At 52.3% G+C, this 23,191-nt stretch overlaps 1 protein-coding gene across 3 annotated transcripts; it reads left to right on the top strand.

Annotated features, from left to right (window-relative positions):
• Positions 1–292: 292 nt before the first annotated feature.
• On the top strand, positions 293–23,085 carry MIOX (myo-inositol oxygenase). Of its 3 annotated transcripts, none has more exons than XM_084640717.1 (11): positions 299–379; positions 16,064–16,177; positions 16,483–16,563; positions 17,550–17,630; positions 17,994–18,156; positions 18,407–18,474; positions 18,985–19,094; positions 19,631–19,698; positions 20,881–20,930; positions 21,383–21,495; positions 22,361–23,085. In XM_084640717.1, the coding sequence occupies exons 1-11, from the start codon at positions 362–364 to the stop codon at positions 22,467–22,469; spliced, it is 975 nt and encodes a 324-aa protein (XP_084496843.1). In that variant the 5' UTR covers positions 299–361; the 3' UTR covers positions 22,470–23,085. The 3 variants fall into 3 exon arrangements, with proteins under 3 accessions (XP_084496844.1, XP_084496843.1, XP_084496842.1); XM_084640716.1 differs by having other exon boundaries at positions 18,407–18,519; XM_084640718.1 differs by lacking the exon at positions 16,064–16,177 and having other exon boundaries at positions 293–379; positions 18,407–18,519.
• The last annotated feature ends 106 nt before the right edge of the window (positions 23,086–23,191 follow it).

The following is a 23,191-nucleotide window of genomic DNA, read 5'->3' as shown; positions in this document are numbered from 1 at the left end:
ACTGGTTTGTGCCTCTCAAGGACACAGATACGAGTTCTCTGGATCAGCAACAAGATCCTTCTCCCACCCCCGCCCCTCCTGCAGCTGTCATTCCTTAGCTGTCAAAGGCTCACACATTAATTGCTTTCCCAGAGGCTACTTCCAAGCAATGAGAGTTTGGCCCAGGGCTAGTTAACTGGTGACTCATTGCGCCCTGGGGTCAGCACTTCTTCAGGCAGGTTCTGGCCAGTCCTAGGCCCTCCTTGCATAACTCAGGGGGTTTTATAAACCCAGAGAGACGCCTGCCCTGGCCCCAGAGACTACAGAGCTCCCCTCCTCACACACTCTCCTCCTCCAGGGGCTGCCAGGGTGAGGAGCCGGGATGAAGGTCATACGCTTGGTGAGTAGGGAGAGGCAGACTGGCCTGGGATCTGAATCCTAGAGGCAGCAGAGGAAAAGCCGTGGGGTCACTCCCATTGTGCCCAGCCATCGGCCCCCCCGCCTCCCATCCTCCAGGTCCGGATTTGCCTAGCGTCTATTAGCCAGGGCTAGGCCCTGGCTAGTTTTCAGTGTCCCAAGAGACAAGGCTCCCACTCATTCCATTGGGGACATGACTCACCAGCCAGGCTGGCAGGAAGGTTTTTCTGTGGTTCCCCTGAGATTTTCCTTTGCTGGGTTTGGTCCTACGGCTCCCTCTGGCTCCTCTGTGTACACACCCCACTGTACCTCCCCACCCCCATGCAGAGCTTGCATCTTCCACTGGATCCCCCACATGCAGAGAGACCACTGGATCCTCTGTGTTCAGACCCCACTGGACCCTGCTGGATCCCACACACAGAGATCCTGCTGCTTCTCATCTGATCCCCTATGCACAGACCCTACTGTCTGTGCACAGACCCCGTCATACCCCATCAGGTATCCTGCACACACAGACCCTAAAGGTTCCCAGATGTGTGTGGATGCTCCTAGTCAATCCTATACATATAGATCCTGCCTTCCCCCACTGGCTCCCACATGTACAGATCTGCCAGATCTGCTGTGCTCAGATGCTAAGGAGACGCCCAGGGCTCAGGGTCCAGCCCCTTCTCCTTGATCTCATAGCAGTATCAGGCACACTTGCCCACCTCTCACCCTTACGCTCGGGCCCTACAAGAGTTTGCTAGGAGGATAGGGGGATTCTTGTCCCCACACTCCTCCCCGCCATAGGTCAGGGCAAAATTGAGCCCTAAATAAAACAGTGAGCCCTTTAACCATCAGTAAAAGATAGACACACAGGCCAACGGATTGTTAGGGACCATCAGGAAATGGATAGGTAATAAGACAGAAAATATCGTAGCGTCACTAGATAAATCCATGGTCTGCCCACAAATTGAATCGTGCATGCAAATGTGGTTGCCACATCTCAAAAACGACATCTTGAAATGGGAAAAGGTGCAGAGAAGGGAACAAGCTTCCGAATGAGGGGAGATTAAAAAGACCGGGACTGTTCATCTTGGAAAAGAGACGACACAGGGGGGATAGGATAAAGGGCTGTAAAATCACGACCGGTGTGTGAATAAGGAAGTGTTATTTACCTGTACACAAGAACCAGGGGTCACCTGATGAAATGAATAGGCAGCCAGTTTAAAACAAAAGGAAGCACTTCTTCTTAAAAGCACACAGTTAACCTGTGGAACTCATTGACATGGGATGTTGTGAAGGCTAAACATATAACTGGGTTCAAAAAAGAATTAGATCAATTCCTGGAGAACAGGCCCATTAATGGCTTTTAGCCAAGATGCTCAGGGACACAACCCCATGCTATGGGTGTCTCTAAACCTCTGAATGCCAGAACCTGGGACTGGACAACAGGGGATGGATCACTCAATAATTGCCCATTTCTGTTCATTCCTGCTGACGCATCTAGCACTGATCGCTGTTGGAAGACAGGATACTGGGATAGATGAACCATTGTTCTGATCCAGTATGGCTGTTCTTCTGTTCTTATGACATAAGTAGTGACATCTCTGTACCTTTCCTCAGCATATATTTTTGACAGGTTTCCAACTCCCCTTCCCCCATGATATTGTCTCAATTAGACTTCAGCATTAGACCCTCTTTTTGGTCCAGTGAGTTGGCTGTATGTTTCTGGAAGTCCTTCCTATCATGCCCTCCCTTTCCAGGGCCCCTAGGGTTCCTTTCGAGCCACGTGTGCATTTATGGTGCCATGGGCCCGGTTGGGAAAAAAACGAGATTTAAAAAAAATGTTAATTAATTCATTCTTCTGGAATCATTAAAAGGAAATGACTAAATACATATTTCATCCCTTTCACTCATTTTAGAAAAAATATGCTTTTTATGCCATTACTACAATTCTAAATAAAGCCAAGTAAATAATTGTATGAAAGTGCTAGCAAAATTCTCAATACATATGTGCAAAAGGTTTAACAAAGGAATAAAAGTATCTACCCCCAGACACCCTCTCTATCTATCTATCTATCCCCAGACACCCGCCACATCTATCTAATGCATTTTCCTTTATTTTAGAGAAAAATATGCATTTATATTATTAGTTCAATTCTAAACAGATTAAACACTTGCAAAAAGGGTTAGTAACAGAGGAACAAAGAAGTGTTTATATATAAATACATAATGCCTCATGCATTTTCCTCGTTTTTCGAGAAAATATTCTTTTAAGCAGTTAGTACAATTCTAAATAAATTAAACACCCGCACAGACACAAACACTCACACACCACACTCTCCTTTGTGGCTGCTATTTAAAAAATTAAAGCCGAACTGCAGAGCGCCCTGGTTTAAACTCTCCCAAACTCCTGAGAAAAGCACCATGAGGAAAAAGTTATTTTCTTTGAAATCTTCCTGGCCATTTTGTCATTGTGTTGCTAGATAACACAGGTATCTTAAGTGTGAAGACAGAGAACAGGTGTTAGTTGCTTTTTGAAGGCCAGTAACAAGGCTATGCAGGACCTGCAGGATTGCCCTTCCCCCTCCCAAATTCCTCTCTCTCCACACCAAGCTCTGAAAGGATAAAGACGGCAGTGCTGCCTTTGGCTAATGTTAATGTCTGAAATACCGACACTCTTCCATAGCACAGGTTTCAGAGGAGCAGCCGTGTTAGTCTGTATTCACAAAGAGAAAAGGAAAAGGAGGACATGTGGCACCTTCGAGACTAACAAAAGGCTTTACCAGTTCCGCCACCCTCCAACGTAACACTTTATGTAAGCAGGGGGAATGGGCCTGCTATTGTGGGGAACTTTCCTGGCTTATACGCTAGCCCGGTGAAGTGGGCTAGGGAAAGGATCTGAGTCCTCACTCCCACTTCCTTTACCCAGGGGCCCACCTGACCTCGAGGGCTCCCCTTCCACCCTCCTGTGTGACGGAGTCCTTGTAACCCCGACAAGACTGGGCCCAGGATTCCTGGGGGGGCTCGACCCTCAACTTTGTCGTGGTCACTCAAGGCAGGGGGTAGGGTGTCCCCACTCTGGGGGGCTCTCTCCGCACTGGACATTTCCCTGACCCACTGATCATTACATATAGTTCAAAGCAAATACAACTGATTAAACAGCAAGCAACTTTAAAAATTGCTCTGTGGCCCGGGGACATCGCACCCAGCGTCTCTGGACTGTCAGGGCAGTTCAGTCTGCTCCTCACAAGTCCCAGGCCCCTGCCCGGGCCATAGCTGTGCTGCAGGGATGCTGCGGGTCGGATCCTTGCTCTGCCGGTTCCCACACGCCCTCGGGCTCTCGGTGGCAGGACCCTTCTTCCCAGCGTCAGGCCCCGTCGGGGTTCTGATCCCCGCCTTGGCTGGGGGCGTCTCCCTGCGCTGGCCCCTCTGCCCAGGGTCCCCCACCCACCCACGCACTCTCCCCAGCTGCCCACCGCACCCGGCTCCGGACGGCTCCAGCCCCGGCCCCGGCCCCGGCTCCACTCTGCCTCAGCCTGGGTGCGGCTCTGCCTCCAGCTCCCTGGGCTGCTTCTCTGGCCCCTCTGGATCTGGCCCAGCTCTGCTCCCCAGCTTGCCGTGGGCCCCTGCTGTCTCCTTAGCTCAGCCCCAAGCTGCCTGCCCCAGGCAGTTCCAGCTCACAGCAGGATGGGACCCCCCCCCCCCCGACTCCCTGATTAGCCTGCCCGCCCTGTCAATCAGGCTGACCTGGAGCACTGGCCTCTCCCCATTGGTCCTGGGGACTGTCAGTCTCAGGGTCCTGATTCTCCATCGACCCTTCCCCTTTCTTTTGGTACTGGGAGCTAGCAACCAACCCCCGCCCCCGCCCCCCAGTGTTAGTAAGGAGAGAACAGTGCCCTTGTATTTAGAAAACGATGCACTCTGGGCACATGTGGACAGCCAGTGCATGCATCACAAGTGCACGCAAATGGAAACTGGACATACGCAGAGGACCATGCGAAGCCCTGCTCAGCAACCGGTGTGTGCTGCCTGCACGTGGTCATATGGGGGTCGATAACAAGTTATTTCAGAGGAATCAAGAATAAAAACCAGGCAATCGCATGACACATGCGTGGAAGCCTGTAGACGTCCCCCTGGGTGCACACAGGCCATGCACAGACAATCCCCCAAAGTGTACACACTCAGACTTGTTTTTCAGCCCTAGTTTATACAACACACACAGAGCCCAACTTAAAGGAACTCCAACTGTGTAAAATTGGTCAATACACCCGGGCAGGAGACAAAATGCAGGCCTAGATGAAACTATTCCTACTCTATGTAAAAGAATTCATAACACTTTTTACTTTTCTGTCCACAGCTGCTGCCCGTTTTGTTAACCTGTAACTCGTTCAGTGTTTAAGGCGCCTGCCTGGAATGTATATTGATAAAACTTGGATTTAATAAATGAAAAAACAATAATGGAGTGTTCAGGAAACCCATATTTTAATATTTGGGAGGCGATGGATACAAACAAAATGTTCAACGCCTCTGAAACGGTTTAATAGTCAGTATTTTTACATTATTCACTTATTTGACCCATTGAGCAAAATACAAAAAAGAAATGAAAAATCCTGAAACGGCCACAAACACCTACATTTTATCTAACTTAGAGGCAGGAATTTGGCAGTCAGATAAAACCCAGCTGCAAAATTATCACACTCTGCTCTCCCAGCACCCAGTTGAGCATCTGGTTTCGGGTCTGGCGAGCGCAGGCTGGGCCGAACCCAGTCGTGCCTTCAGAGACGGTAGTCTCCCGGTACTCCAAGGCCTCTGAGGAAACAGTGCTCAGCTGCTGAGGGATTTAAATACAAAACACAAGCCAGGTTTGATTTTAGTTTTTATGCCACACTTTAAAACCTTTACACTTTGTGTCAAGAGGCCTCTTCGGCCTTAACAAAAAATTCACCTCAGGCTGGTCTTGCTCCACAGACCTTTTGGCGGGTGTGGGGCAACCAACTGCTCTAGCAAGTTCAGCAACCATAGCCTGCTCTTCTCACCCCTACCGCGCCTTTTGTGCAGCGCCTTAAACATTCTTACATGCAGCTTCATAGATTCCAAGGCCAGAAGGGACCCTTGTGATCATCTCGTCTGATCTGCATAACACAGGCAAGAGAACATCCCAAAATAACTTACGTGTGCCTCGTCTCTTCCACCCCACTGTTTGAATGACTTGGGGTCTCCTGATTGAGTTTCAGAGCCTCAAACAACAGCGGGGCTGAGGAGCCATCTTCTGGTTCTCTTCCTCTGCCCCATCCTTGCGATTACTTTCATTGTCAGCTACCATGGTCTCATGGCTTGTCTGGCTTGGTGCTGGTGTGCCCTTCTCTGCACCTTTTCCAGTTCTAATATATCTTTTTTGAGATGGGGCAACCAGAACTGCAGGCATTATTCAAGGTGTGGGTGTATTATGGCTTTATATAGTGGCATAATGATATTTTCTGTTTTATTATCTATCCCTTTCCTAATAGTTCCTAACATTCTGTTAGGCTTTTTTACTTCTGCTGCACATTGAGTGGATGTTTTCAGAGAACTATCCATAGTGACTCTAAGATCTCTCTCTTGAGCGGTAACATCTAATTTAGACCCCATCATTTTGTATACATAGTTGGGATTATTTTTTACAATATGCATTACTTTGCACTTATCAATATTGAATTTCATCTGCTCACTTTGCCTAAGAACATTTGGTGTGGGAACTTGTCAAAGGCTTTATGAAAGTCCAAGTACACTATATCCCCTGGATCCCTCTTGTCCACATGCCTGTTGGCCCCCTCAAAGAATTCTGTTAGATTGGTGAGGTATGATTTCCCTTTACAAAATCCCTGTTTACTCTTTCCCAGCATATTCTGTTCATCTGTGCTTCTGATAATTTTGTTTTTTACTATCATTTCAAGCTCACCAGCCTGTAATTGTGAGGATCACCTCCGGAGCCTTTTTTAAAAACAGGTGTTACATTAGCTATCCTCAAGTCATCTGGGATAGAGGCTGATTTAAGTGATAGGTTACATTTAACAAGTACCAGTTCTGCAATTTCATATTTGAGTTTCATATTTGGTGCAAAATACCTCTGAGCTTTCCGGTTTTCTTCCAATCCTCTCTTACATCATATCCTCTTTCACTTCAGCAAGGCCTTCAATCCCTCCCAAACCCCTCTGCGTTAGGGCTTTAGTCACCACAACGCCTCTGTTTTCAATGATTTCTCAGGTCTATCAGATGCTGTCTTGTGTATTTATCTCTATCAAGTATCTAGATCAGTGGTTCCCAAACTAGTTCCGGCGCTTGTGCAGGAAAAGCCCCTGCTGGGCCGGGCCGGTTTGTTTACCTGCTGCGTCCACAGGTTCGGCCGATCCCGGTTCCCAGTGGCCGTGGTTCGCTGCTCCAAGCCAATGGGGGCTGCGAGAAGTGGCAGCCAGTACGTCCCTCGGCCCACGCCGCTTCCAGCAGCTCCCATTGGCCTGGAGCAGCGAACCGCGGCCACTGGGAGCCCCGATCGGCCGAACCTGTGGACGCGGCAGGTAAACAAACCGGCCCACCAGGGACTTTCCCTGCACAAGTGGCAGGACAAGTTTGGGAACCGCTGCTTTAGGGTCACAGTTTGTGTACAATGTAACGTTTGATATAAGAGCGGGGGAATTATTTCTTGGGACCCCTTCAATGTGATGACAAATACGTAATTTTAAAAATTTAATTGTTCCTTTGCAGATACTGATACAATATATCACTGAGCATTTTTCTTGCCAGTTAGAAACGACCAAGCACGGTGTTTTGGCCTGTTATATGTAAGCAGTGTCAGAATGAGCTCCACCCTGACATCTGGTGGTGAGGTGTGGCAAGTTGTGGAAAAGAACTTCAGGGGCCGATCTTATTTGCATAGGCACACCCACCACGCCTAAAATGAGACCATAGCTGCCCAAATGGTCACTTTGGCTGCTGTGGGATCCCCAGTGTTTCTGTTATTGGGGCAGGAAGAATAAATTGTTATTACCCTGATTATGGGAACTGTGCTTGGAACTGTACGTGGCCTTTTGTTATGATGGAGGGATTCACCATCAACTAAGTAGCACTCGCTAGGCAAGGGTCATGGGTTCCAAAACTGTGTGAATGGAGAGAGGCTGGGGACAAGTTTTAATACTTGGTAGCATGGGCTCCTTGGTGAGGGTCTTACATGCTAATTGCACTTCCTCCTCTCTCCACTGTGGAATATCAGAGCTAATTTTGATTTCATTAGAAGTCTAGTTACAGGCTGCTGAGCTCACTTTGGGCTGACAGTGCACCAGCACTGGGGCTTCCCTACTACAAGCTGAATTCACCTAAGAGCTGAAATCACTGAGTGTTGTGTTAAGCAGTGGGGGAGCCTGAAGCTATATTGTGGAGCAGTTTGCGGGATGGCTGGAGTGCCTTGCGGACTGGCTGGTGAAGCAGTTCGATGCGGAGCACTATGTGGATGGCAGGAGCTGCTTGTGGGCTGTGGAGCGGAGCGAAGGAGTTCGTGGGGCGGCTGGCGGAGCGGAGCGCAGCTGAGCGAAGGAGTTCGTGGGGCGGCTGGCGGAGCGGAGCGCAGCGCAGCTGAGCGAAGGAGTTTGTGGGGCGGCTGGCGGAGCGGAGTGCCGCTATGGAGCTATGGGGCGGTCAGCTTCAGATCATGTAAGGTGCCTCTTACCCCTGTCCCATTTCCACACAGGTTGGGAGGTAAAGCTCAGCAGATAAACTTTCGAACTCTGGGGCTGCCCTGACCAGGGACAGAGACTTTTGGGGCATTGGACTTTTGGGACTTTGGGTGATTTGGGGTTGCTGGACTCAAGAATCAAAGGGGAAAGGGCATGCCCAATTTGCTTGGGGTGGGTTTTTTTTTGCACATGGGTTGTGTTATGAATCCTGTTGGGGGTGTTTCCCCAACATAATGCCACATTGTTTCTCTCTGTTATTAAAAGGCTTTTGCTACACTCAGACTATGTGCTTGCGAGAGGGGAAGTATTGCCTCCTGGAGGCGCCCAGCAGGGGTGGTATATATTTGTCCCAGGTCACTGGGTGGGGGCTCGAGCCGGTTTGCATTGTGTTATTGGAATGGATCCCCTAGATATTGAACCCAGCCCTTGTTGCTGCCAACTCTGACAGGCAGAAGGGTTACATATATATGCCCAATATGTCCGATGCCCTCGTTAATTTAATTTATTTATTTCTCACTGCTGATCCCCTTGGGAAAACGATTAGAAAGACTGGCAAAAGAAAGGTGGGGAGATAACACCTCAGGAGGCAGGGGAGAGCTTTTATATTACATAGTGCTCACCTGTGCTAAAGTATGCCGACTGACAAACAAAGCATATAACATTTGCTTTGCTTTGCTTTTGCTAAATAAAGGTTCCAGACAGTTGTCAAAGTTTCCCCTAAAAGCCAGGTCTGATGTCTTATCCTTGGCCCTATTTATGAATTATACTTTTTAAAGGTTGGGTTACTCTTTCTCTTGCTGTACGTAGCATGTAAGAAATACTTTCTAAACCATTAATTGGGGTGATTTTTTATTTCATTAGACCTTTGACTAAAAATAAGATGTTTAGTAGAAGGAGATGGAGAGGACACAATTTTAATTACCAGCTATTAGCTTGAGAAAAATAGGGAAGGTGAGGTTGGGGGCACATGTTTCTTCAGATAATCACAAAAAATTCAGAAAAATGGAAGGGTCAAGGGAAGGTGCCAAATGTGGAACCTTTATCTCTGTCCTTCAGGCAGTCGGAAAGCCATGACTTAAAATTAGGGCTGTCAAAGCAATTAAAAAAATTAATCGCGATTAAAAAAATTAATCGTGATTACTCGTGCTGTCAAACAATAATAAAATATCATTTATGTAATAATGATTATTAAATAATAATTTTGGATGTTTTCTACATTTTCAAATATATTGATTTTAATTACAACACAGAGTACAAAGTATACAGTGCTCGCTTTATATTTCTTTTTGCTACAAATATTTGCCCTGTAAAAACAAAAGAAATAGTATTTTTCAATTTACCTCATACAAGTACTGTAATACAATCTCTTTATCATGAAAGTTAAACTTACAAATGTAGAATTATGTACAAAAATAACTGCATTCAAAAATAAAACAGTTTAAAACTTTAGAGCCTACGAGTCCACTCAGTCCTACTACTTGTTCAGCCAATCACTAAGACAAACAAGTTTATTTACATTTTCAGGAGATAATGCTGCCCGCTTCTTGTTTACAATGTCATCTGAAAGTGAGAACAGGCATTTTCGTGGCACTGTTGTAGCCGGCATCACAAGATATTTATGTGCCAGATGTGCTAAAGATTCATACGTCCCTTCATGCTTCAACCACCATTCCAGAGGACATGCATCCATGCTGCTGATGGGTTCTGCTCAATAACAATTTAAAGCAGAGTGGACTGACGCATGTTCATTTTCATCATCTGAGTAAGCTGCCACCAGCAGAAGCTTGATTTTCTTTTTTTTGTGGTTTGGGTTCTGTAGTTTCCGCGTTGGAGTGTTGCTCTTTTAAGACTTCTGAAAGCATGCTCCACGCCTCATCCCTCTTAGATTTTTGGAAGGCACTTCAGATTCTTAAACCTTGGGTCGAGTGCTGTAGCTATCTTTAGAAATTTCACATTGGTACGTTCTTTGCGTTTTGTCAAATCTGCCGTGAAAATGTTCTTAAAATGAACAACATGTGCTGGGTCATCATCTGAGACTTTAACATGAAATATATGGCAGAATGCGAGTAAAACAGAACAGAGGACATACATTTCTCCCCCAAGGAGTTCAGTCACAAATTTAATTAACACATTATTTTTTTAACGAGCGTCATCAGCATGGAAGCATGTCTACTGGAATAGTGGCCGAAGCATGAAGGGGCATACAAATGTTTAGCATATCTGGCACATAAATACTTTGCAATGCTGGCTACAAAAGTGCCATTCCTGTTCTCCCTTTCAGGTGACATTGTCAATAAGAAGTGGGCAGCATTATCTCCCATAAATGTAAACAAACTTGTTTGTCTTAGCGATTGGCTGAACAAGGAGTAGGACTGAGTGGACTTGTAGGCTCTAAAGTTTTACATTGTTTTGTTTTTGAGGGCAGTTATGTAACAGAAAAAAATCTATATTTGTAAATTGCACTTTCACGATAAAGAGATTGTATTACAGTACTTGTATGAGGCGAATTGAAAAACACTATTTCTTTTATCATTTCTAAAGTGCAAATATTTGCAAGAAAAATAATAATATAAAGTGAGCACTGTACACTCTGTATCATGTGTTGTAATTGAAATCTATATATTTGAAAATGTAGACAAATGTCCAAAAATATTTAATAAATTTCAATTGGTATTCTACTGTTTAACAGTGTGATTAAAACTGTGATTAATCCCTAAACCACATGGGGTAGCATCAAAGACTTACAGCCCATACTCGATGGGGACCCCATCCTGAAATAAATCTTTCCCGAATGCCCCTTCTGGCCTTCAAACAACCCCCCAACTTTGCCAAGTCATCATTAGAAACAAGCTCCCCACAGACTAGGACCCACCAATGCCAAGTGGCACCAGTCTCTGCCAGAACAACAAATGCAAAACGTGCAGGCAAATCTCCACTGTCATGATAATCAACATCCCCCATAACACACCTTTCAAAATCCATGGGTCCTGCACATGCCTATCACAACATGCAGGGTACTTCATCCAGGAGTGGCGGAAGCCCCTTAAAAATGGGGGGCCCACCATCGCCTGAACTGTGGTCCTGCCCTGCCCCTTCCCCCTGAGGCCCCGCCCCTTCCCCAGGGTTGGATTGAAGTCTTCATTCTGTGCAGTTCATGTAGGCAAAATTTTACTAAAATTATGAGGCCTCTTTACAGTGGAAGCCATTAGGGGCTGATTGCCATTTGGGAGAAGAGGATGATGAGTAAATGGAATAGGGAAATTTGGGGGGAAAGCCTGGTACAGTACCGTAAAAGGCTACGGGGGTCAAAAAAACCTTCTGACTGGTGCAGAAAAATGTGACGCACCCTAAAATTTTATGATGTGTGATTATGCAAAAGGCCGCGTGGTTAAAGACGACTTGCTAATTGGCTCAGGCAGGGGGGTGTGGTTTGTCGCCTGCTCCCAGAGCTGGGAGTTTTCGGTGGGGTAGATTCATAGGTTCATGGAGTTTAAGCTCAGAAGGGACCATTAGACAGGGCGGGCCTTAGGGAAATGGCACCCTGGGTGAACCTGTATTTTGATGCTCTGGCCTCCACTGCCTCCCTGAGCTCCCCACCCATCCCCCTAAGCCTCCATTGCCCCCCACTGATCCCCCCATTGCCCCTGGCCCCCACTGTCTCCCCAGGCTCCCCACCCATTCCCCCATCACCTATGTCCCCTACTGTCTCCTTGGGTTCCCCACTGCCTCCATATCCCTTGACCCCCGCTGCCTCCCCCACATTGCCTCGAGCTCCCTTCCACGGCCTTGCACCCCAGACCCAGCACGCTCCTTCCCTCTTGACCACAACATCCTGGGTGGTCACCCACATTGCCCACCCATAAGGCCGGCCCTGCCATTAGATCATCTAACCTGACCTCCTGCATTTCACAGCCCATTCAAATTCACGCAGTTCCCCCTGTATGGAGCCCAATAGCTTGTGGTTCACTACCGCATAACTTGTGGTGTAGCTAAAGTGGATCTTCCAGAAAGACAGCCTGTCTTGCTCTGAAGACCTCCAAGATGGACAAACCACCCCGCCCCCCCTTGATAATTTGTGCCAATGCTTAATCCCCCTCACTCACTACGACAAAATGTGCCTTATTTCTAATTTGATTTGGTCTGTCTTCAGCTTCCAGCTGCTGGTTCTTGTTCTGCCTTTCTTAGCTAGAGTACAGACCCCTTTAGTGCCCAGTCGCTTCTCTCTACGAAAGTCCCTATACACTGGAACCAAGAGTCACCTGTCAGCAGCTTGTTGATGAGCTAAACAGATGGTGCTGCTCTTTATGTCTCTTGCTTCAAGGCATTTTCTCCCCCCGCTTTGAGTTGTTTTTGTGGCTCCTTTCTGCATCTTCTTCAGTTTTTCAACATCCTTTTTAAAGTGTGGACCCCAGAAATGAGGATTGTGGAATCAAACATTTTATGTCATGATCACTGGGCCTCTGCAACCACCAACTTCCAGTCCAGTGATTAATTCATCTTTGTCCATCATAATGAGGTCCAAAATATTCACTTTCTGTTGCGTAAATGGCTTTTCTCATCTTTCTCCCGACTCTCCCCATCCCTTTTAAAAACCTTCTTGGCCATCTCTGAAAGGCGGCTGTAGAACAACTAGATCCCGTGCACACGTCATTAATCCTAAAGTTATATTTACCCTTCCGATCAGGAATCCCTTGCAGCCTTTGTGCATGTGTGTAATGTAGTTAGAAATGTTCTAACTGCATACAAATATTTTTTTCTGAAAATTAGAAAAATGCATGATAGATATCATAGAATTATATATAAACATTTCTCCTTTATTCCTCTGTTATTAAGTCTTTTTTGCATATATTTAATTGATTTAGAATTGAGCTAACTGCATAAGAGAATACATACCTTTAAAAATGAGGAAAAGTTATGTATATATGTAACCCTTCTGCCCGTCAGAGTTGGCAGCAACAAGGGCCGGGTTCAGTATCTAGAGGTTCTGTTTCAATAACACAATGCAAAACTGGCTTGAGCCCCGACCCAGTGACCTGGGACAATTACACCCCCCCCTTCCCCCCAATCGCCTCTAAGGGGCAATACTTCCCCTCTCGCAAGCACAGAGTCTGAGTGTAGCAAAAGCCTTTTAATAAAGGAGGGAAACAATGAGGCATAATGTTGGGGAAACACCACAAACAGGATTCATAACACCAACCATGAGCAAAAGACCCTCCCCCAAGTAAGTTTGGCAGTGTCCTTTTCCCCTCAGGGTCTTAAGTCCAGCAACCCAATAGTCACCCGCCCCCCAACCCCAGTTTCTGTCCTTGGTCAGTGCAGCCCCCAGAGTTCAGAAGTTCATCTGCTGAGTTTACCTCCCAGCCCGGGTGGAAGTGGAGGGAGGTGGGGGGCATCTTACATGCTCCACTGCTCCGGTCAATGGCCAAGTGCCATGCCTCTCCATAGGGCTCTGCTGCAGTCTTCACCACCAGCCGCACCTCTCCGCCAGCCACCCTGCTATCCACGCCACTCTCCACGCCTCTCCGCCAGCCGCCCTGCTATCCACGCCACTCTCCACGCCTCTCCACCAGCCGCCCTGCTATCCACGCCACTCTCCACGCCTCTCCACCAGCCGCCCTGCTATCCACTCCGCTCTCCACGCCTCTCCACCAGCCGCCCTGCTATCCACTCCGCTCTCCACGCCTCTCCGCCAGCCGCCCTGCTATCCACTCCGCTCTCCACGCCTCTCCGCCAGCCGCCCTGCTATCCACGCCACTCTCCACGCCTCTCCGCCAGCCGCCCTGCTATCCACTCCGCTCTCCACGCCTCTCCGCCAGCCGCCCTGCTATCCACGCCTCTCTCCACGCCTCTCCGCCAGCCGCCCTGCTATCCACTCCGCTCTCCACGCCTCTCCGCCAGCCGCCCTGCTATCCACTCCGCTCTCCACGCCTCTCCGCCAGCCGCCCTGCTATCCACTCCGCTCTCCACGCCTCTCCGCCAGCCGCCCTGCTATCCACTCCGCTCTCCACGCCTCTCCGCCAGCCGCCCTGCTATCCACTCCGCTCTCCACGCCTCTCCGCCAGCCGCCCTGCTATCCACTCCGCTCTCCACGCCTCTCCGCCAGCCGCCCTGCTATCCACGCCGCTCTCCACGCCTCTCCGCCAGCCGCCCTGCTATCCACTCCACTCTCCACGCCTCTCCGCCAGCCGCCCTGCTATCCACTCCGCTCTCCACGCCTCTCCGCCAGCCGCCCTGCTATCCACGCCGCTCTCCACGCCTCTCCGCCAGCCGCCCTGCTATCCACTCCGCTCTCCACGCCTCTCCGCCAGCCGCCCTGCTATCCACTCCGCTCTCCACGCCTCTCCGCCAGCCACCCAGCTATCTGCTCTCTGAGCTAGCCAATTGCCACGTCAGCTATCCGCTCCACTCCGCTCTCCATTCTCCACACCTCTCCGCCAGCTGTCCTGCTGTCTATTCCTCTCCGCCAGCCGCCCTGCTATCCACTCCACTCTCCCCGAGCTGTCCTGCTGTCCACTCCTCTCTGCCAGCCGCCCACACCGCTCTCACTGTCCTGCTGTCCACTCCTCTCTGCCAGCCGCCCACACCGCTCTCACTGTCCTGCTGTCCACTCACCAAGTTGTCTTCAGCCCCCCCCATTTAACACAGCTCTCAGCACCTTCAGCTCTCTGACTTTTAGCTGGTAATAGGGGGAGCCTCAGTGCTGGTGCACCACCAGCCTAAAGTAGGTCCAATGCTCACGCCCAGGTGTTAGTGATTTCAGCTCTGCAGGATAAAACAAGACTCCTAAGGGAGCCAAACGTAGTTCTGTTATTACACCATGGAAGAAGAGAAGGAATTAAAGTAGTGTTCAGAGCCTTCAAAAGGGCCCACACTCCCCAGTACATATACCTAGCCCCAACCTGTCTCAATCCACTGGGTTTTGGAACCCATGTCCCTTGTCTAGCGAGTGCTCTTTAGTTGAGGGCAAGTCCCTCCGTCATAAAATGCCAAGTACAGTTCTACTGTCCTTGATTCACATAACCAGGATAACAACGCTTTATTACTCCTGCCCCAATAACAGAGAGACTGGGGATCCCACAGCAGCCAAAGTGACCGTTTGGGCAAGCAGTCCATCACACTAGGCAGGGTGGGTGTGCCCATGCAAACGAGATCGGCCCCTGAAGTCCTTTCCCACAGCTCACCACCAGATGTCAGGGTAAAGCTTATTCTGACTGCTTACATATATATATAACATAACACTTCTCTTTTATTCCTTTGTTATTAAGATTTTTTACAGGTATTTATTCTATATAGACTTGTACAATTACGTAATTTGACTAAATTTAGAATTGTACTAACAGCAAAAGTGAGGATAATGCATGAGTATATATATTGATTTTTCTCATCTATATATATATACTATTACTCTGTTACTAAGCTTTGTTGCATGTATTTAATTTATTTAGACTTGTACTACTGTAGCGGTTGTGTACAATTATTTAATCAACTTGATTTAGATTTGTGCTAATTGCACACAAAGTACATTTTAAACGAAAAAGACGGAAGAAGGACGAGATTTATATTTATTGGTTTGTTTTGAATGATTCCAGTAAGGATACAGTAAAAAAAGTACCCCCCCAAAAAATCTTGTTTTCCCCCCAAAAATGGCTGAATGGCGCTATAAGTGCACGTGACCAAACCTGCAACCTAGGGGGTCCTGGAAAAATAGACAGGACTTCCAGAGCCATATGGCCATCTCATTGGACAAGAAGGAGAGCACTGGAGTCTGATTGGTGGATTATAATAGCTGGGGGGGGCATGGAAACCTGTCAGACCTATAGGAGGAGGAAAGGTGTAGAGTATCACTACTGACGCAGAGCTGGGCATTGGAGCTGGTTGGGAATTTGCCACTGGATCATGATTCCATCAGAAAATGCCGATTTGTTGAAGTCGAACTGTTCCATGGGAATGTGTCAATTGCAACAAAACTTTTGCAGGAAGCAGACGGGTCTGTTGCCTGTGGATGCACTTCCTGGCTCTGCGGAAGCCTGCCTGGTAGTCGGCTGGGGAGTCCGGGCTGCCGGGGTTCCCAGTGCCGGCCAGCCCGGCAGGTAGGCTGCTGGGGAACCAGGTCTCTGAGAGCTTTCAGGCTCACTGACAGGTTCTGTGGAACTGGGAGTCCACTGTGGAACACGGACAGACAGACACATGCACAGACAGAGTGACGGACTAACGGACAGTTGGACATACTGACCCAGCATACAGACAAACATACCACCTGGACATACAGTTTGATCTATTGAGGCAATAGCCCCTGGTAAGGACGACCTGGCCAGGGCCGGGTGAGAGGGGCTGGCAGGGAGGGGAGCAGGTGGGCGCTACCCTCGCTGGTCCCTCATGCCTTCCCTCGCCCCAGGACGCAGACCCCTCTGAAGTTTACCGGCCGGAGGCAGGGGCTGAGCATGGCAAGCTGAAAACAGACTACAGGAATTACACGGTGAGCTCCCGCCGCCCTGTCGTCTGCCACTGGATATCTGGGACCTACCTCATGGGCATGGGGTGTCAATCCCCCATGTCTAGGCAGAGACGGGTCCCGGTGCTAGGCGCTCAGGCTGGAGCCGATCTGCTCTGGCCAACAGGCTGGCGACCCGGTGACTGCAGGAACTGCACTCCCTGCTGGGGCTAGGAGGGGCCAAGGGGGAGGCCAGGGCTGGAATAGCCGGGAGTCCCCTATGGCCAGCGCTCCCGCCCCGCTCCCCACAGCGCCCTCTGCTGGGAGAGACCGGGACCGGAATAGCCGGGAGCGCCTCCCACAGCCAGTGCTCCCGTCCCGCTCCCCATAGCACCCCCTGCTGGGAGTGACCGGGACTGGAATAGCCAGGAGTCCCCTATGGCCAGCGCTCCTGTCCCGCTCCCCATAGCACCCCCTGCTGGGAGAGACCGGGACTGGAATAGCCGGGAGTCCCCTATGGCCAGCGCTCCCGCCCTGCTCCCCACAGCACCCCCTGCTGGGAGAGACCGGGACTGGAATAGCCGGGAGCTCCTCCCACAGCCAGCACTACTGTCCTGCTCCCCACAGCACCCCCTGCTGGGAGTGACCGGGACTGGAATAGCCAGGAGTCCCCTATGGCCAGCGCTCCTGTCCCGCTCCCCATAGCACCCCCTGCTGGGAGTGACCGGGACTGGAATAGCCAGGAGTCCCCTATGGCCAGCGCTCCTGTCCCGCTCCCCATAGCACCCCCTGCTGGGAGAGACCGGGACTGGAATAGCCGGGAGTCCCCTATGGCCAGCGCTCCCGCCCTGCTCCCCACAGCACCCCCTGCTGGGAGAGACCGGGACTGGAATAGCCGGGAGCTCCTCCCACAGCCAGCACTACTGTCCTGCTCCCCATGGCCAGAGATCCATAGCTACCTCCTGTGGAAGAGGCTGGGGCTGGAGTAGCAGGCCTGGGCTCTCATCTGAGTCACGGGTGTGTTGTTCCAGGCCGGGCCGCTGCTAGATCGCGTGTACAACACCTACCTGCTGATGCACACGCACCAGACCGTGGACTTTGTCCGGAAGAAGGTACGTCTCCTGGGGACTCACAGAACCCCACCTGTGCCCCTCCAGCACTGCTGATCCAGCCCCCCGAGATGCTGCAGACAGCCCCTTCCTGAGAGGGGACTATAAATCTCCAGCGGTTGTGTCTAGAAAAGGGTTAGCCACAGCCCGGCTCCCCAGGAGCCCCAGCCCATGGGAGCCCCCTCTGTTTCCCTCCCCAGCCCAACCCAGAGCCCCTTAGGGAACGCTGCTCCCCCGACAGTCCCTGGGAACCCCAGCCAAGGGAGTGAGGCTATTGCAGACATTTCCCCGCCCCATTTCTGGCCCCTAGAGCTGGCAGTGACCCCTGTGCTCACAGCTGGGCCTCACCAGCTCCCCTCTCCCCAGGGTGCAGAGTACGGGGCCTGTGCCCAGCGCCGAATGAGCATCATGGAGGCCTTGGATTTACTGGATAACGTGGTGGATGAATCAGACCCTGACGTGGACTTTCCCAACTCCTACCACGCGTACCAGACCGCCGAGGGCATCCGCCAGGCCCACCCAGACAAAGGTAGGGCCAGCCCCTCTGTGCGCTGGAACTGGGGCAGCTTGGGTGCGGGATCCCAGTTGGGGTCTCCACAGAGCTGGGTAGGTAGGAACCGACCCCCTTCCTTCTCTGGGACGAGAGGCTGCTGCATTAGCGGCTCCTCGTGGGTGCAGCCAAGAAACCAGCGTGGGTTTTTCTGCTGCCAAACAGCCCCGCGTGTGGGCTGCCCCCATCCCAGCCCCAGGCTGACCCCTCTCTGCTCTCTCTGTCACAGACTGGTTCCAGCTGGTCGGGCTGCTGCATGACATGGGCAAAATCCTGGCCCTGGCCGGGGAGCCTCAGGTGAACAGCCGTGGAGGCAGCGTGTGCTCCAGTCGAATGCACTCAGTATGACTGGTTACCCCCGTGTGACCCCTGGGGATCAGCCAGGGGAGGGGGAGTGAGGGGGGCAATGCCCTAAGGTGCTGGGTGCATGTGGGCCACCTGCCAGAGACACAGAGCCCTTTGCGACGGGAGCCAGTGGGGGCCATCCCCCATCCCTGGCCAGCTCCTCAACTGTGTGTTTCCAGAGGGATGGGCCAAGCACCCAGCAAGATTCAGAGGGAAGGGCCGCGTCCGTGGGTCCTATGGAGATCTGGAGCTATTACAGTTAATGCTCACAAATGCAAGGCGATGGGTGAGCTCAAGCTGATATCTGGCTACGAGAGCCCAGGATGGGGCTGGTGCAGGGCAGATTACCCTCCCCGCCAGCTACCCACTGAAGGGACCATGGTTGGAGCCAGGACACTGGGTTAGGTGGCCCTCAGCTCGGCCCTGGCTGGCGAGCCCTTTGTTCCCATGTTCTCTCTGCAGTGGGCTGTGGTGGGTGACACGTTCCCCGTGGGCTGCAGGGTCCAGGAGTCCGTCGTCTTCAGCGACTCCACCTTCCACGACAACCCCGACACAAAAAACCCCCTGTACAAGTGAGTCCCCTCCCGCCGCCAGAGCACCTGTGCCCTGGGGGTCCCTTCCACTAGGAAGTGACCCCTAGGCTCACCGCACCCTACAGGGCAGCCACCCACTGGGACAGCTCTGCCTGACCCCCCGGCCGCCCCTACACCCAGCAGCCTCCCAAGGTCTGCAGGCTGGAGCAGCAGAGCGCTGGGCCTGGGGTGGTGAGAGCAGCTGGGCACTGGGGCGGGTGAGGTGTAATCCCCCTCCAATGGCACAGCTGCAGTCCCGAGTCCCCACTGCGCCCCTCAGGGGCAGGTCTGGGTCCTGCCCCCTTCCCCCCCAATGGGGGGCACGAGGCTGAGTTTCCCCAACAATTAACACACCGAGTCGGCCAGTTGTTACTGCGGCTCATATTCCGCACCCGCCTGCAGGCACCTGGCCTGTGTCTCGGAGCCAGTGCTCGTGCCCTGTAGCCCTGTGGGGCGCTCCCCCAAGGAGAGGGGACGAGGCAGGAGGGCTGAGGCCCTGCTGGGAGCTCAGCTGACCCGCTCTCTCTCTTGCTCAGCTCGCAGTACGGGATCTACCAGCCTCACAGCGGCCTGGCCAACGTGCTTATGTCCTGGGGCCATGATGGTAAGGGCGTGCCTGGCGGGGGGCTCCTGGCTGCGGCCGAGGGCTGGGCCTGGCTCCGGAAGCCCCTTGGAGAACGGAGCTGGGGGTGGGGTGGGGTGGGGATTTGCTTTCAGGGCCCCTTCAGGGTGAGGGTCAATGCACCAGTGGGAGCAGATCCCTGCTCCTGGAGCTCTCGGCTGCCCTCTCCTCCCGGCTCGCCCTCGTCTCGCTCCTTGGGGGTCCTCCCCTGCCCCTTGTGGTCAGTGTCCCACAGGGCTCCGTTCGCACTATCTCCCTCGCCCCTGGGACCACAGCTGCACCCCCCCTTCCCACCTGCAGTTCCCAAACCCACCGCCCTCTCCTGCCCCACTGTCCCACTCCCCACCTCCTGCGCGTCGGGCCCTGCTTTCCTGGCCCTCTTCTCACCTTGCTGCACCCTTGGCCTGTGCAACCCCCCCACGCCAATAGCCGCCACCAAAGAGCAGCTGGGTGGCAGAAAAACAAAACGGTGGGTGTGGGGGCGGCTCTCCAGACACATGATCCTCTCCTCTGCCCAGAGCAACCGGGATCTTCCCCCCAGCAGCCCTTCCCCATCCATAGGGGCTTAGGGCACTGTGATGGAATACCCTTGCAAAGCATCTCTCCTGTCGCCCGCTAGCGGCTGGGCCACAGAGGATAGCAGCCTACTGCTGCTGCCAGCTAACAGAGGTGCGCCAGTAGGTAGTGCGTGACTTGTGTATCCCCCATTCACAGCTGGGGAAACAAAGGCACAGACTTGCCCAAGGTCCCATTGCAAATCACTGTCAGAATCAGGAACAGAAGAACCCTGTTCTGCCTTCTCCCACCCCTGCATCCTTCGGGCTGCATGCCTGCACCACTTTGCAGTCTCTTTGGTACTGTCAGCTCCTGCGATGGGTGCTCCGTCCTGACTGATCTGCACAGCGCCTGGCACCGGGGCTAATATTGTCAGATGTGGGCAGTGATCAAGGGTGCCAGCAAGAAGCTCCCAGGGCCTGGTTTTCAGCTGGGGGCCTGGAGCTGTAGGGCTACATGAACTCCTTACAGTAGGTTCATTTCTGGCTGCCACAGCCCACAAGCTCCGAGAAGGGTAGCAGTGTCTTGTGAGCAGACAGGCTGGGACAGGGCACTGGAGCCAGTCTGGGTGCCTGGGCTCATGGGACTAACACTGCTCTTTCTCCCCAGAGTACATGTACAAAGTCATGAAATTCAACCACTTTGCTCTCCCCCAGGAGGTAAGTGGTTTGGGATTTTTGGAGGTTTTTTGGGGGGTGGGGGGCAAAATGGGGGTATGTGGCTGTGAGAACTGGCTCATGCCTGTCCCACAGCTGAGCCAACCCCCCAGGACTGTCTCCTGCTGCCCCCAGGGACAGCATGCTGGGCATTTGCCCCATCGGCTTTCCCCTGCTGTCCAGCTGGGTTATGCTACCCCCTGCAGCAGCAGGAGGTCTTCACAGTCCGGTTCCTCTGCCTCCACCTACTCCTTGATGCCCCATTGGCACAGGGCTGATACCCCCCCCCACCCACGCAGGCTCTCAGGATGAGGTACCAAAAGCCTTGGGGACACAAAGGGGAGATTTGGGGATTGGAGAAGGAGCAGCTGCCCCCTGGGCTGGGCTGCATCAGAGTTGGTGGGATGGCTGGGTCCGGGCCGATGCTGGCCCTCTCACCCTTTCTCCTCGTGCAGGCTTTCTACATGATCCGCTTCCACTCCTTCTACCCCTGGCACACGGGCGGGGATTACATGCACCTGTGCAGCAACGAGGACCTGCGCATGCTGGCCTGGGTCAAGGAATTCAAGTGCGTGCCCAGCCCTGGGGAGAGGGGAAGGGGCTGCTGAGCCAGGCCCTGAGGATGGGCATAGCAGCCATGCAATCAAAGGCAGCAAATCTGAAACCGATACTAGGAAATACTCCCCCCACACACAACACAGAGTACCAGCGAGCTGTGGAACTCTCTGCCACATGAAGTCATCAAGGTCAAAAATTTAAGATTCACCCAGGCCTTGGACATTTTATGTGGCCAATAGGAACACACAGAGTTATTGATGCTAACATGTTTTTGCACCGATATTAAGCTTTTGGGCTTGAGCTGTGCTCCAATTATTAGAGAGCAGGAGGGGACCTAATGTGGGATCCTCCCCACTCCTCACCTCCTATTACAGAGTGCTTGCACTTTTCTCTTGCACAACTGGTTCCATCCCCTGTTGGAGACAGGATCCAGGACTGGGGGGACCTCAGGGCTGATCCCATCTGGCGGTCACAGGGTTTGAGATCAGGGTGAACAGAGAGAGGCTAGAGTGAGCAGGGAATGGAGGCAGGGCTGTGGCTGGGGAAGGGGGCAGGCTCCCTGGCTGAGGCTGGTCTCTGAGGGTCAGTGTTTGGGGACTGGCTTTGGCTAGGAGGCATATATGGAACGCGTTGCTGCGCCCACAGGGAGCCCTGGAGAGAGCTAGCCCAGTTACAGACATGGGACAGAACTGATCACCTCCATGCTCCACGGGGTGGAGACAGAGAGCAGCATTGGGGTGGATTATCCTTGCCTTCCTGGGATGTTTGCCCTGTTGCTATGGGGCAGGGTGCAGCCAGGTTCCTGGGAGGTGAATGGGGCAGGGACAGCAGAAGGGGAACAGCCTAGTTCAGCCTTTGCTTTCTGCTCCCTGCAGCAAGTTTGATCTCTACACCAAGTGCAAGGATCTGCCCGACGTGACGCAGCTGAAGCCGTATTACCAGTCCCTGATTGACAAGTACTGCCCCGGCCAGCTGTACTGGTGACCCGCTGAGCAAGCACCCACCTGGCCCCGAGACAGCATCCCCACCCAGTCCCCTACCCTCACCCAGCTGGCTGAGCTCAATCCCTGAGCACAACAGGAGCCAGCCTTTAGGGAACAGCCGCCTTCAGGCCTGGCCCTGCATTCTCCCACCGATCAGCCTGCAAGGAGGTCCCCTAGAGCCGCTGGGCTGGGCTGCTGGGGGATCCAGGCACCCCGGGCCGGGGAAGGTACATGCGGGTGGAAGCGGTGAGAGGAGATGGCTCCATTTCTCATTCTGTTCCCCACTCCAGCTTGCGGAGGCCCGGGTACTTTACACAATGCCACATGGGCAAAGAGCAAGCTGCAGCCACCCACTCCCCCCGCCCTGGCCCACCCCCTGCTTAGAGACACCGCTTCCTCCACGAAGCACCCCTCCTTTGCCCCTCACTCTGCCCCTGCACAAGCCCACACAGTCATTATCAAGTGGCTGAAAGCCCCCGGCGCAGCTCAGTTTCTAGCCCCCTGCAGCCAGGGCGGGGTACGCAGGAGCAGCGCTGCTGTGTCTGATCTCCCCTTCAACCAGGGCGCCGCTGTGCTGGGGGTTGTTTTCAGAGCTCAATAAACAGGTTGTTAGCATACATGGTGCTGGACCTGTCCCATGCATGCTGCAGAGCCCTGCAGAGCTAGCATCACAGCAAAGGGGGTAGGGAGTTAGGGTACTGAGCTGATGCTGGCATGCTGGGG

The sequence above is a fragment of the Lepidochelys olivacea genome, assembly GCF_965140295.1.
Source record: "Lepidochelys olivacea isolate rLepOli2 genome assembly, chromosome: 1".
Lineage (NCBI taxonomy): Eukaryota > Metazoa > Chordata > Testudines > Cheloniidae > Lepidochelys > Lepidochelys olivacea.
Note: the sequence above shows the minus strand (reverse complement) of the source record. Positions and strands in the feature narration are given on the sequence as shown.